This window comes from Myotis yumanensis, unplaced genomic scaffold (assembly GCF_028538775.1).
Source record: "Myotis yumanensis isolate MYYU_CA2020_CCGP unplaced genomic scaffold, mMyoYum1.0.hap1 SCAF_10, whole genome shotgun sequence".
NCBI lineage: Eukaryota > Metazoa > Chordata > Mammalia > Chiroptera > Vespertilionidae > Myotis > Myotis yumanensis.
The window spans coordinates 77,701,158-77,715,687 of NW_027223761.1; the positions used below are offsets into that span (position 1 = coordinate 77,701,158).

The 14,530-nt window shown below is 44.7% G+C and overlaps 2 protein-coding genes across 7 annotated transcripts in view; both read right to left on the reverse strand.

The window, feature by feature from the left end:
* Positions 1-4,813, reverse strand: part of DLAT (dihydrolipoamide S-acetyltransferase) — a 31,578-nt gene extending 26,765 nt beyond the window's left edge. Inside the window, exons 1-4 of the mRNA XM_070426043.1 lie at positions 4,474-4,813; positions 3,936-4,037; positions 3,512-3,636; positions 3,196-3,346 (exon numbers count right to left, since the gene is read on the reverse strand). Of these exons, the coding sequence (XP_070282144.1) occupies positions 3,196-3,346; positions 3,512-3,636; positions 3,936-4,037; positions 4,474-4,752 (657 nt within the window). The 5' untranslated portion in view covers positions 4,753-4,813. The remainder of the gene's footprint in view (positions 1-3,195; positions 3,347-3,511; positions 3,637-3,935; positions 4,038-4,473) is intronic.
* A 5,168-nt stretch (positions 4,814-9,981) lies between these two features.
* The window catches only part of DIXDC1 (DIX domain containing 1), a 79,723-nt gene continuing 75,174 nt past the window's right edge, over positions 9,982-14,530 (reverse strand). For all 6 annotated transcript variants that reach the window (XM_070426056.1, XM_070426060.1, XM_070426059.1 and 3 more), the window contains one exon: positions 9,982-13,251. In XM_070426056.1, the coding sequence (XP_070282157.1) occupies positions 13,171-13,251 (81 nt within the window). In that variant the 3' untranslated portion in view covers positions 9,982-13,170. The remainder of the gene's footprint in view (positions 13,252-14,530) is intronic.

Consider the following 14,530-nt stretch of genomic DNA (forward strand, 5'->3'; position numbering starts at 1 on the left):
GTGTGTGTCTCTCTCTCCTCCCCACTCCCTTCCATTCTCTGAAAATCAATGGGAAAAATATCCTCAGTCCTCAGGTGAGAAAACAAAAGAAAATAAAATATATTCTCAGGTGAGGATTAACAAAACAACAAAAAAAGAACTATGCTTTACAAGTCACTTCCACCCCAATAAAATCTAAACAGCAGACTGGCTAATCTAAATTAAAAATTGTCTTCCTATTTATATGGCTTGTGTGTCCACTGAATTTGGATGCTTACTTGATTATGGGTTTTGTTTGGTGTCTTTTTTTTTTTATTTTTAAATATATTTCTTTATTGATTTCAGAGAGGAAGGGAGAGGGGGAGAGAGAGAGATAGAAACATCAATGATGAGAGAGAATCATTGATCGGCTGCCTCCTGCACACCCCCTACTGGGGATCAAGCCTGCAACCTGGGCATGTGCCTGTTATGCCCAGACTTCAAGATTCCCAAGAAACCACATCAGGGAGCCAGCCAATCCGATGCAAAAGCATAAGAATCTGTATTTCAAGCCAGCTTGAGCTCCCCGTCCACCAGACTCACCGACACATCGGCTAGCCAAGTGGCCAAGAGACAGAACCCCGCCTAGATACTGGTTACATAGGGGGGGTTGGAGTAAGGGGAGGAGAAAGGACTGTGCTCTGCCGATTGGCCAGGCGCAAGTCGATGTCTTGTTCCTAGGTGTGGCTAGCAGAGTCTTAGACTTCCGGGAAGAAGCTCCTTGCCAAACACGTGGCCAAGGTAAGATGGAGGACGTAGCCCTTACCCTGGGGGAAGGTGGAGGGTGTAGCCCTTACCCTGGGGCAAGATGGAGGGTGTAGCCTTTACCCTGGGGCAAGGTGGAGGGCGTGTTTGGTGTCTTTGTAGTGCTTTAAGAAAAATTGCCGAAACCGGTTTGGCTCAGTGGATAGAGCGTCGGCCTGCAGACTCAAGGGTCCCAGGTTCGATTCCGGTCAAGGGCATGTACCTGGGTTGCCAGCACATCCCCAGTGGGAGATGTGCAGGAGGCAGTTGATTGATGTTTCTCTCTCATCGATGTTTCTAACTCTCTATCTCTCTCCCTTCCTCTGTAAAAATTCAATAAAATATATTTAAAAAAAAAAAAAGAAAAGAAAAATCATTTCAAGTGATGTCTCATGAAGGCAGGGAAAAAAGTAAAATAAAACTTAGAATTCTGATTAGAAAGAAATTTTAAATATTTTTCTTGTTCAGAATTTGTCATCTTCATCTACTTCTTATCATTAGTGGAGCTGAGATAAAGAAGATGTGGTACATACACAGCATCCCCCCAAAAATGTATACACACTGTAACAGTTGATAGTTCAATTTTGAAAATGAAATGTATTTTTAATAAACACTACCTTTAAAATTATTCAAAGTGTGTGCATACATTTTTGGGGGAACACACACACACACACACACACACACACACACACAAATGGACTACTACTTAGCCATGAAAAAAAATGAATCACTGCCATTGTGACAACATGAATAGATCTTGAGAATATTGTGCTAAATAAGTGAGACAGATAAAGACAAGAACTGTATGACTTCACTTATGTGGGATACAAAACAAAAAGCAACAAACAAAAACAAACTTACAGATCCAATAGACTGGTGGTTACCAGAAGGAAAGGGGGTTAGTAGGAGGATAAAGGGGATCAAATACAAGGTGACAGAAGGAGACCAGACTTCATATGGTGAGCACATAACAGAGTATATGTATTGTAGTATAAGGCTGTACACCTGAAATTTACCTAATGTTATTAACCCAATAATTTTAATGAAAACTCTCACTAAAAAAGAATTAGGATATGGGCCCTAGCTGGTTTGGCTCAGTGGATAGAGCATTGGCCCCTGGACTGAAGGGTCCCAGGTTCGATTCCAGTCAAGGGCATCTACCTTGGTTGCAGGCACTTACCCAGTAGGGGTCGTGCAGGAGGCAGATGATCGATGTTTCTCTCTCATAGATGTTTCTAACTTTCTCTCTCTCTCCCTTCCTCTCTGTAAAAAATCAATAAAATATATATTTTTTAAAATAAAAATAAATGGAAAAATGTCCTCGGGTGAGGATTAACAACAAAAAATTAGGATAATTAAGACATAATCCTAACCCTTGAATATAAAGCCACAGACATAAAATGGAGAGAAGTGAAGTCAAAGTTATGTAGTGAGACAGAATTTGCTGGACAAGATGAAATAAATATTGAACTAAACACCAGGCAAAACTTCTTCATGAGTGACTGTTAATAATAGATCATGGAGTAGATCATTATGTTCACACAAAAAGACTCTTGTATAGAAATTTCTACAAATAACTAAGTGAAGGAAAAGTTCTAGTCTTAACCCTTTACAGAAGGCAGCTGGTTTTTATCCATTTCTAGTATCAGAAACACACAAATATACATGGGATTACCCTAATATCTAATAAACTGACTTAGTTAAGAGAATCAACTGTGATTGTTGCCTTCAGCTTTGTTTCAATGCTATGAGATATGTCTATTCTACACTTATTCTTTATTGTTAATTCTCTCATTTATTAATACTACTGGACTACTTCACACTCTTAGAAAACAGAACACGCCAAAACCGGTTTGGCTCAGTGGATAGAGCGTTGGCCTGTGGACTGAAAGGTCCCGGGTTCGATTCCGGTCAAGGGCATGTACCTGAGTTGTGGGCACATCCCCAGTAGGAGATGTGCAGGAGGCAGCTAATCGATGCTTCTCTCTCATCGATATTTCTAACTCTCTATCTCTCTCCCTTCCTCTCTGTAAAAAAATCAATAAAATATATTAAAAAAAAAAAAAGTAAACAGAACACCACATTGCAAAGGAAAACACCAATTGAGGACTTTCATTCAACAGACAGCAGTTGAGGCCCACTAAAAACTCTATCTATACATATTAAGTACAAACCATCCTCAAAATATAACATGATGTCGTGAATGAAAAATGCCAAGCATTATCCTGCTACTACATTGTGGCTGAGAATAACACACCTGGAAGTAACAACTAGGATTAAAAGTTATCAATTTTCACATTTAAATTCCTATTTACTTTCACGACAAGAGGTAGCCATATTTAATGCCAGTTTCCAGAATGTGATAGCCATCTCTGAAAACTAATGAATAGATAATAAACTTTCTAGAGTTAACACCCAGAGGCTGAGCCTCACCTGCATGTGAGTGGGAAATGAGCTACCAGGAGCCTGAGCAGAAGGTGTAGGTGGCGAAGAAGTGACAGCAGGGGTTGGTGCTGGGGCTGCTTGTGGGGTGGGTGCTGCCGAATCCAGTGTATAATTTTTAAAGGCCTCAACATCCTCAGGTCTAAGGAAGAGAAAGAATGCATAAGTATAAGGAGGGGGGGGTTATAAAGCAGATTTAGCTCCTACAGAAGGAGTCTTAGGAGCCTTTAACTCCTAATTCCTCGATTCTGGGTTAAAATAGCCCACTAATCACCTAAATTCCAAAAATCACCAGGGTGCTACTCACTTTTCAACTGTGATACAAATGACAGCTCCAACTGGAACATCTCTGGTGCCTTCGGCAACAAGTATCTTTGCCATGTAACACTCCTCCATGCTCTCAAATCCCACCGTGGCTTTATCAGTTTCAACCTTTTAACACAAAAGTAGGCGCTTAGGCTTGTGCTGCCAAGTTATGAAGATTATTAGCTTGTGTTTAGAAGTGAAGATACAACCTCTATCACAGCGCTGAAAGGAATTATTTTTTAAAACTTAGCTAAAAATTCATTTCTGCCAGCTGCTGACCATTTAGCCAAGCTTCTCTAACATCAAGTTGAAATCAACATCTCAGTTTCTTAAGCAAAAGGAGTAACTACCCACCCGGAAAGTTAATGCTCCGTTTAGCTAACTCGGTCCCTTTTAACTTATCTCCATATTTTAAAACAACTCACCTCTGCAATGAGCTCGCCCTCGTTGATTTTTTCCCCTTCCTTTTTCTCCCAACGGGCGATGGTGCCTGCTTGCATGGTGGGGGAAAGAGAGGGCAATGCAACCTGGAGGAGGAAAAGGAGGAGCACTAAACATTTAAACGGGCTGCCTCCCTCTCCGTCCGGTTTCCCGTTTCATGCCATTCAATGTAATGCAAAGAGTTTGCGTCTCGCCACCCGCTGGGCCCTGGGGCCGTGGGGATGTGCAGGGAGCTCCGGCCGCCAGGACCTCCCGCGCCAGCTTCCTGCTCCCGGTGCCCCGGGTCTGCCGGAGCCCGGCCCTGCGCAGACACCCACACGGAGCCCCGGGGCGGGCGCTCGTCTCTCATGGGACGGGTCGGGAGAGAAGGCTGCAGAGCGACCGCACAGCGGGGAACCGAGCGGCGCAGGGCAGGTGCGGGGCGAGGGTGCGGGACCGCGGAGGCCTCCGAGGAAGACCCGCGGCCAAGAAGTCGACCCTGAAGGACAACGGGGTCCCGCGAAGGGCAGGTCCGGGGCTCACCTTCTGATGCGGGGGGAGACTGTAACAGCGACGGCCGGGCGACCCCAACAGCGGCAGCAGGAAGCGACCCCGCGGCGTGGCCCACGGGCCGGGGCGCCAGCTGCAGACGGCGCGGACGCCGCAGTATCCAGGGGTCGCGCCGTGGCAACGAGCCGGGGCCGGAGCGCCCCGCGGGGTTGCGCTGGGGACCCCCGGGCCCTCCCGCAGGGCGGCCCGCCGAGCCCCGAACCCGGCCCGGGGAGCCGCATCCCGGGCCCGTCGCGCACAGACGCGCCACATCGTGCCACCGACCCCAACACCCCCAAACCTACGCCGTCTCCGGAGTGACCTCCCCGAGAGCGGCGCGGCGCTGCCGTCAGCCAAGCCGCGCAGCCGCACGTTGTCGTAAACGCGCTCCGACGACGCGCCCCGCCCCTCGCACCCGGGACGGTAAGGAACGTGCGCTCTTCCCCCAGGCGGCGGGGAAAAGTGGTCCCGAGAGGGTCCGGGCGACGGGGCGGGGAGCTGAGCGGAGCCCGCACAGGCGCCTGTGGGGAGCGAGGAGACGCGGAGGAGCGGAGCGCGGCGGGGTCCGCGGAGCGGGGCCTCGGTGCGGGGTCGGCCGGCGACGTGAAGGGCACGCCCTCCAGGGAGAGGCCTCGACCGGTGGCGGGAGCGGGCTGCCCGCCGAGTGGTCCGGGGCGGGGGCAGAGGGAGTGACCGGAGGGAGAAAAGCGGGCGGGCCGATGGGCGCGGGGCCTCGGGCCCAGGGCGGGGTCCGGGCCGCGCCCCGAGGGGCAGGGACCGCCCGAGGCTGCTCCGCGCTCCCGCGCCGCTCCCGGCGGGACTGCCCCCGCCGCGCTGGTTGCAGAGATTTAATTAATTTCAGGTTTGTAGCCCAGCCGGAAACTAGAGCGAGCGAGCTTTCCAGCCACGGGGTGTGAAGGGCAGCCAAGGGGAAGGTGCATGCCCGCGTTCAGGTGGACGGTAGCGGGATGAACGTGGTCCCTGGGTGAAGACACAGAACGGGCTTGCGTTGCTGTTTTACCGTAGGATCCCCATCAGTCGCAAAAAAAAATGTGTGTTATGCTTGAGATAGAGTGTCCTAAAACTAAACTCTGAGGCCGGGGAGCAGGAACCATGTCTATGATGTTCATAGCTCAGTATCTGGTGAACAGTGGAGGCCGAATGCATGTCTTGAATTAACAGAAAGTTACCTACATTTGTTAGGTACAATTTACTGTAGGGATGCCATCCTATAATTAGAAAGTATCTCACTTCTGAGCTGAGGGTGACATTAGGTTAGCAGGAAGCAAGTGCTGTATTTATTTATATCTCTCTTAAGTCCCTAGTGTGGAGATGGTCAGGGAACACCATGAACACAACAAATAGGAGGGGACCGCAGCATTTGGAATGAACACGTTCAGCCCTGCTAGTGATTAAACAACTGGAAAATTAAAGCAGCCAGAAGGTACTATTTCACACCTACTTAAATCAGAAACTTGAAAGTCTAAAGACCCAGAGTTAATGAGGTTGCAGAAACAGAGATGGTCTCCTTTGGGGGCACTAACCATTGGTTGCTTTAGAGATAGCAGCAATATAGTAATCTGAAATAATAGGAGTCTATGGCCATACCACCCTGAACGCGCCCGATTCTGTCTGAAATAATAGGAAAAAATGTTTACATTCCCTCTCAAAAAAGAAAAATATCCTATTCTAGTGTCCTTGAGGCACTCAAAACAAGGGGGAAAAAAGGTTTTAGTATCTTTATAACAAAAAGAAATGGAAAAAACATAACTACAAAAATGAGGAAAAGACTAAGCAGGCACAGCTGCCTAACAAAATAATATGCAGGCAATACAATTGAGAGGTACTGTATAAAATTTCCAGATTAAGTGGAAAGGCATAGTTGAAATAATATTTAGAGTAGAGCAATTATATTGTTAAATTATGTAAAAACAACAATTGGAAGAATCAGTGGAATAATTGTGATTGGTGAAAGGGCTTATAATTTTACAAATTATTACAAAAATGTAATGTGGACGAAAGGGGCCACATGCTGACCTGACAAGCTCAGGGAAGGCCCGCGTGGCAGTCTTGCAAACTCAGAGACCTAAAGTAACCACAAAGGATGGTCTGAAATTAAACTTTAACTAAAAGCAGTGATGGTGGGCAGTTACATCCTAGGCCGGTATCTTCACTGACAAGGTCAACTTTTACCTTAACTGAGCCTATCTGTCTTTTTGCATCTGTGATAACAAACCCTTGAAATGTCTGGGTAACTTGTAACTTCCCTTTTTCTGGACCCCTTGGGGCACAACCTGGGCTCCAGGACAGATACCACAAATTCCTTCATTGTTACGTTAATTGTTCCTGCACCCACCTAAGTTTGTGTCTATCCTTTTACTTTTTATCCAATCCCAGGGGTTTCCCTGCTTTGCTTTCTCCCGCCTCTCTAGTCTATCACCAATGGATTTCATGTAACCCACCTACGTCCCTCCTTTGACTGCAATGTATAAATACAGATGTAACCCGCCATTCTCCAGAGCATTACCTCAATTCATTGAGGTTCTGCTTCCCTGCATATGTCGACAGTTTGGCTCCAATAAACTCGCAAAAATTCTTTACAGGTTTCAGTGGTTTTTTATGTTAACAGTAATGATTTTGAAATGCCTAAAATGTATACTTCTGTAGTAGGCAGTTAGACATGAGCAGAGCAAGGACGATGGGCCAGAAGGTCACCAGGGCGGAAAGCCCCAGATGCCTAGCAATGGACAATCAGTTGTAGGGTGGAACCTGGCTCAGTGTGACTTTTCCTCTCCTAGCCACCCCCCGCCCCCACCCAACCTTTCCTCCCTAGAGATGACATTGAGGCTTCAGTAGTATTTTAGCTCCAGAAATAAGCTAAACCAGCAATCGCTGATCTCAGAACCAGCTGCTTTGATTTTGTTTTTTTGTTAATCCTCAGCCGAGGATATTTTTCCATTGATTTTTTTAGAGAGAGGGGAAGGGAGAAGAGACAGAGAGAAACATTGATGTAAGAGACCCATCAATTGGTTGCCTCCTGCACACACCCCAACCAGGGACCAGGGCCAGGGAACCTGCAACTGAGGTATGTGCCCTTGACTGGAATCAAACCCCAGACCCTTCAGTCTGAGGGCTGATGCTCTATCCACTGAGCCAATGCCCTGGTGCCCGCCAATCAGTCAGTGAAGACCACAACCCTAAAAGGACACACCTGGAAAACTGCTTAATATTAACAAAAACAGCCCTAACCGGTTTGGCTAAGTGGATAAAGCATCGGCCTGCAGACTGAATGGTCCCAGGTTCAATTCCGGCCAAGGGCATGTACCTTGGATGCCGGCACATCCCCAGTAGAGGGTACGCAGCAGGCAGCTGATTGATGTTTCTCTCTCATCAATGTTTCTAACTCTCTATCCCTCTCCCCTCCTCTCTGTAAAAAATCAATAAAATATATTTAAAAAAAAAACAAACAAAAATATTCTATTAAGATCTCCTGGGACCTCCCCTAAAATCTCCACCCTTAAAACCCTTAGGACAGAGGAACCATTGCACTCGCCCTCCTGGGAATACGCCCACGCCTTTCCCTAACCCTCTCCCCATCCCTGCCCCAGGCACGCTACCATTAGCTTCCTCACTCCCAAGCTCTCAGGGCCCTTCCTTTACCTCCATAACTTGTTTTCTAAGCCCATTTATTCTAGGAATTACTTCTATGTTTGTGATTTACCCAATAAATGTTCTCTTACAGAGCCAAACTGCCTGGGTAATGAGCCTGGGGCCAGGAGGAGTATGGGGAAGGGAAAAGCATGGGCGTGCTCCGGGAGGAAGAGCACACTGGGTTGTCCATCCTAAGAATTTTAGAGAAGGTGCCACGGGAAGATTTCAATGAAATATTCAGTAGCTTTCCAGGTTTGTCCATTCAGAGTTGTGGTCTCCACTGATTGGCCAGCTCCAGGGCAGGGAGGTCATTATTCCATGCAGCTGGTCCTGATGTCAGCCATGGCTGATTTTGTTTATCTGGGCCTGGATGGTAAGAATGTTTGCTTAAATACTACTGCAGCCTCAATGTCATCTCTAAGGAGGAAAGGCCAGGGGTCCAAACCTCAGGACCAGTGCTAAGGGAGGAAAAGTCACCCTGTGGCCGAGGTCCCACCCTACAAGCGATTGTTCATTGCTAGGCACCTGGGTCTTTCCACCCTGGTGACCTCTGTACCTGGCCCATGGTCCTTGCTCTGCTCATGTCTGTCTAACTGCCTGCAACACTAGTACTGATGTTGCTGAACCCACATTGGTCTGACCCACTGGTCAGGCATCTGGTGCCATTCCCACCACCATCCTGCCACAGTTGACACCCACCATGTTCCATGGTCTGCCACCTGCTGCCGACACCCACCTTGTTCCGCTTGCGCCCCGATGGTCAGCGCATGTCATAGCGACAGGTTGTTCAGTTGTTATGCTGTTTGGTTGTTCTGCAGTTTGGTCTATTTGCATATTAGTCTTTTATTATATAGGATTTATTTTTAAAATATATTTTTATTGATCCTACTGGGGATCGAGCCTGAAACCAAAGTACATGCTCTTTTTTAAAAAAAATATATTTTATTGATTTTCTTCAGAGAGGAAAGGAGAGGGATAGAGAGTTAGAAACATCGATTCAGCTGCCTCTTGCACGCCCCCTACTGGGGATGTGCCCGCAACCCAGGTACATGCCCTTGACAGGAATCGAACCTGGGACCCTTCAGTCTGCAGGCCGAGTCTCTATCCGCTGAGCCAAACCGGTTAGGGCTAAAGTACATGCTCTTGACCAGAATCAAACCCAGGACCCTTCAGTTCCCAGGCCGACGCTCTATCCACTGAGCCAAAGCAGCTAGGGCAAGAATGTGTTTTAAATAAATAAATAAATCCTCACCCAAGGATAAGTATTTTTTAAACTGATGTTTAGAGAGAAAGAAACAGCATCAATTGGGTGCCCCAACTCGAACCCCAAACCTTTTGGTGCATGGGACAACACTCCCAACCAAGCAACTCAGCCAGGGCTGAATTTACTTTTGACAGGTATAGCTAAATCATAGGAGGGCACAGGTCAAACAGTCCCGGGATAATAAGTTGACCCCAGAGATAGGCTAGGAATTCTTACATTCCTCAAATCAGTCCTGAGAGAATAGGTCTGAACTCCCCTAAACAGATTGATAAAGGAATTTAAAGAAAAGGAAAACTCAAAACTCTAAAAAGGTTTGCACTCTTGAGTTCTTATTTGCATATTTTTATATAGTTTCAAAATAAGTGCTAAATCAGTGAATTCTCTTTTATAATAATCTGTTTTGTGCTTATATTGGAAATACCAATAGTAAAATATCTGTAGCAATAAAGTAGTCCTTATCTCTACTACTCAAGTAATGAGTAAACATGTTACCAGGGAGATCACTTGAGGAAATTTACTTTCACTAAATGTAAATTGCTTATTGATTACTTTCAGTCAATAAACACAAGTGAAAATGATTAATAGTATTTGGTTTGCAAACTCCATTTTATTCATAGTTTGGTGGTGGTGTGTTTTTAAATTAGTTCACAGATCTGGTATATACAGGCGGTTAAAACTGGTTATCACTTTGATAATCAGAAGCCTCTGGTATAACCATGGTCTTTATGAAAACACATTGTAAAACAGGGAATACATGGTAATCTCTTTGAAAGCAATGGTTGCAAACATTCGTGTTTCTAAGAAAATATAATTTTACATATATATTTTAAGCAAGCTATAACTCTTAACATAAATTCAGACAATAGAAGTGTGCAATCATAATGTTTATTTTATAGGAAAAAATGAAAATTATTGTGACCTAAATGCTTTTAAGTAATTTAGAGTCCTCTTGGATTGGATGTAGAGCATAAGATATTTTCCCTAATTTACAATCATCCTGGTCAAAAAAAGCTGAAAAGTTGGTCAATAAGTAGGGTTGTCGTTTTCAAGTGAGTTTAACCTGAATTATTTAGGTACGAATTGTAAAGTGTTCCACTTTCAGCTAATTAGGGAACTGGCTAAGCACATTATTTTGTTTTTAAATGAAAACTTTTAAAGGAATTGAGTTTTTGAATAGACTAGTTTGTATAAGAGGATCATTTAAAAAAATCTAACAAGATATAAAAATTATTTTATGAACTCTATAAACATTCTAGTTCCTTAGATTTCTCAAAGAAAGAGAACTTCAGCAGTCACAGGATGGGCTGCCCCACACAAAAGCCGCTAGGGGACAAGACTCGAGTAAGTCAAGAGACCTCCTAGAGTACAGCCACAGTATATCCAAAAGGGACTATTCACACCAGTATGACTCAATGCACACTCCTCCCAGAAGGCTTCTCTCTCTCTAGGAACTGGAATGAAGATTACCAACACATTTTACACAAGAATTATTGGGGTGACATCCTGTAACGGGGGTGCTTAGTGCATATTAGATCGATGAGCTAAAGGGAAAAAATTATCTCATTTTCTCCCCTGAACTCAACTTCTGCTTTCTATGGAGGCACTAAGGCCATGCAGCTCCTTTTCCAAAGGACATAGAGATAAAAAAACAAAAAAGCTAGAGAATTTTGAAATTTTTATCTGATTTAATTTTCTCTGAAAAGGTAAATTCTACATGATGGTAAGAACATTTGCTGAAAGAAAACTGACAAGTACAAACTGATTTAAGAGACAGACACTCAAGGTAAATTGTACTGGAAATACAGTAATGAATTTTGGCCTGATAACCCTCATGCTGTCTTATAGCAAAACACTAAAATCCATGCAACAGACAAATTAGTGACATTAGGACTTTTTCTCCAGACTTTCTGGGGGGAAAATAAACTGAGAATATACCGGAGTGCTTTCATAATGAGTTATTCTTATTTATGACTGACTTTCCCAAGTTTTGACAGTCATTTCTGATGAGAAATCCTTCAATAGAAGACCAGGTAAACATACATGAAGACAGCAGGTGTCTTTTGATCTGTCTGCTAGAAGATCAAATAGATTATGTAAACCTTCCTCCACACTATGACAGGTAGAACTGGAACAGGAGTTATCAGTATGCTTGTAGTAAAATAAAGCTCATTCGGAAACCACAAGGGCTGATAAGAAGAGCCCATATAAAAGCTACTGGGTTCCCCAGACAATGGACACAGTATACAGAACGTGAGGATATACAGAACGCACACTCATTATAAAAATAGACATGGTTCTCAGACAAAAAAGCAAATGAGTACAAAAGAATTCTCCAAACACATCTTTATAAAACAACCAAATGTCATCTCAGAGCTCCAATGAGTGAGTAGTCTGTTGAAATGGCAGAAAAGGGAAGATGAACTAGAGACAGACAGGTCAAGAACCCAGAACTGACCTGCCCAACTCTCCTGGTTGGCAGTGTACATTGGTGGTCACAGGCAGACTGCTTTTGGAAGGCAAACATATTTCTCTCTTTCTCTCTCTCTCTCTCTCTCTCTCACATGATGGCTGGTTGATAGTGTTTGATGAGTGAATGAGAAAACCCAAGTTATTGAGTAATCTCTAGAAATTTAACTATTTTAACTTTACACTTGACAATGTTACACATGAAAAAGGATTCTAGGTCTTTTCACCCAGAATCAGCCCTGCCATTTACAACTCATGCTCCATGCCCCATGGTTTCTATTGTGCCCTAAAAGGATCAGCCTTCTAGACTAAATATATGAAAAAATAACTCTGGCCTTGAACTAAAGAAGGGCAGATCAGTAACTCATGCTCAATACTTCATAAACCACAAATACTGAAATTAATGGTCTGTCTCCTTTTAATTGCAAAGGAGATGCCATGAGCTAAAGAAAGTCATGAGAGAAAGCAAGTCAAGAAGATATGGGTAGCAGCACCTTTCCATACCCGCCTGGATTTTTAAGGAGACTTTCACTCCTTATTCCTTTCAAATATAAAATTCATCAGTTGGAAGGGAAAAAAAATGGCTCTAAAGTTGAAGAGTCCCCAGAGAAAACTAGCAGTACATGGACTATGCCCTGTGGGCTAAAGGACAAGTTGCAGAACCAGTTAAGACACAAGAGGCAGCCCGAGGTCTTACTTAATTATGGTTTTAGCACAGTATAGCACAAATATGGGCAGCCCTTTTTCCATCCAACTAACAATTCAGTACCATCCATGTCCAATCCAAAAGATTCCTGACGAGTGGCTTTCATCTTTGGTACCACCCCATGAGTTATTCTTGGTTTGTAATAGCTGCAAAGAAGCAAAAAAGCTGGTATCTTTGCCTTGTCTGTGAGTATAATTGCTGGACTCTGATTGCTGCAACCACTGAGGCCAATTGAAATAACACAGCAGAGTGATGCATCCAATTCCCAGGTTCCAGATAGTAGCAGCCATGCCCCTACAGGAGCGAGATCGTCCATCCTATTGGTTAAGGCCATCGGTTTGTTGTCCTCAGAGTAGAATAAAATACTGTGTTCCCACGGACAAGGAACTCCAGATGAATTCATGGTCTACATTTGGACAGGGATTTTAAGTACCACATACATCAGGCACAGAAACGACTGGCCTGTGGCTGTCACACTTGGAGAAGCTTCCATTTTGGCAGCACGAACTAGAAACTTTGCAGGGTATTCTAGTTTTAGTTCTCGTTCCTGAGTGAAGCAGCCAGGGCATGCCAAGTTCCATCAGCCCAAATCCAATACTTAGAATTAATTCTCCCCACGGTCTTCTTCTACCCAGGCTACAATTTTCCCTTCCCATCCAGGGATGGCATCATCATCATGGAAAACCTGGAGAAAGAAAAAAAGCCATAATGAAAAAAAGAACACTAAGATAGGAAGTCTCATTAAATAACTGCTGCTGATAAAAATGAGACCTCAAATATAAAGGATAAGAAAGCATAGAGGACCTGGCCACCAGTGTTTCTCAGTGGTTAGAGTGTTGACCTGCACACCAAAGGGTCATGGGTTTGATCTCAGTCAAGGGCACGTACCTGGGTTGCAGGTTTGATCCCAAGCCTGGTCGGGATGCATGCGGAGGCAACGAACCGGTGTCTCTCACATCAATGTCTGTCTGTCTGTCTGTCTCTCTCTCTCTCCCTCCCCCCTCTCTAAAAATCAATGGAAAAGATATCCTCAGGTGAGGAATAACAAACAAACAATAATAATAATAATAAAAAGCTTTGAGTTTGAGAGTTAGAGTCTATGTCCATTTGGTTTTGTCCCTAAAGTTATAACGGGTAAAAAAAAATATATATATATAACTAGAGGCCTGGTGCATGAGATTCATGCACTCGGGGGCAGGGGGCAGGGGGTGTCCCTCAGCCCAGCCTGCACCCTCTTGCAGTCAGGGAGCTGTCAGTCAGTCAGACATCCTTAGCACTGCTGCGGAGGTGGGAGAGGCTCCCCCACCACCCCTGCTGCGCTCGTCAGCCATGAGCCTGGCTTCTGGCTGTGCAGTGCTCCCCCTGTGGGAGCGTACTAACCACCAGCGGGCAGTTCCTGCATTGAGCATCTGCCCCCTGGTGGTCAGTGCACATCACAGTGACCAGTCGTTCTGCTGTTCGGTTGATTTGCATATTAGCCTTTTTACTTAGTCTTAGTTCCATATGTATAAAATGGTAAGAGCATCCCTAACACTACCTTGCTCATAGAAATATAAGAATTCATAAATCAGGAGCCATATAGTACATTGGGCTTCTCAGGAGAAAGCAGCAGTATAAACATTAAAACAAGAATGGGGGACAAATTGGTCAGAAAGACCAATCTTAACATGTTTGCATGCAGTTCTTTTCACTCATTCATTCATTCATTCAATTCATTTACTAAGCCACTAATAGAACAGGGTTATTAAAACACTTCAGCGAGGCCCTAGCAAGTTTTGCTCAGTGGATAGAGCATTGGCCTGCAGACTGAAGGGTCCCAGGTTGGATTCCAGTCAAAGACACATGCCCAAGTTGCGGGCTCAACCCCTAGTAGGAGGCGTGCAGAAGGCAGCCGATCAATGATTCTCTCATCATTGATGTTTCTATCTCTCCCTCTCCCTATCTGAAATCAATAAAAATATATT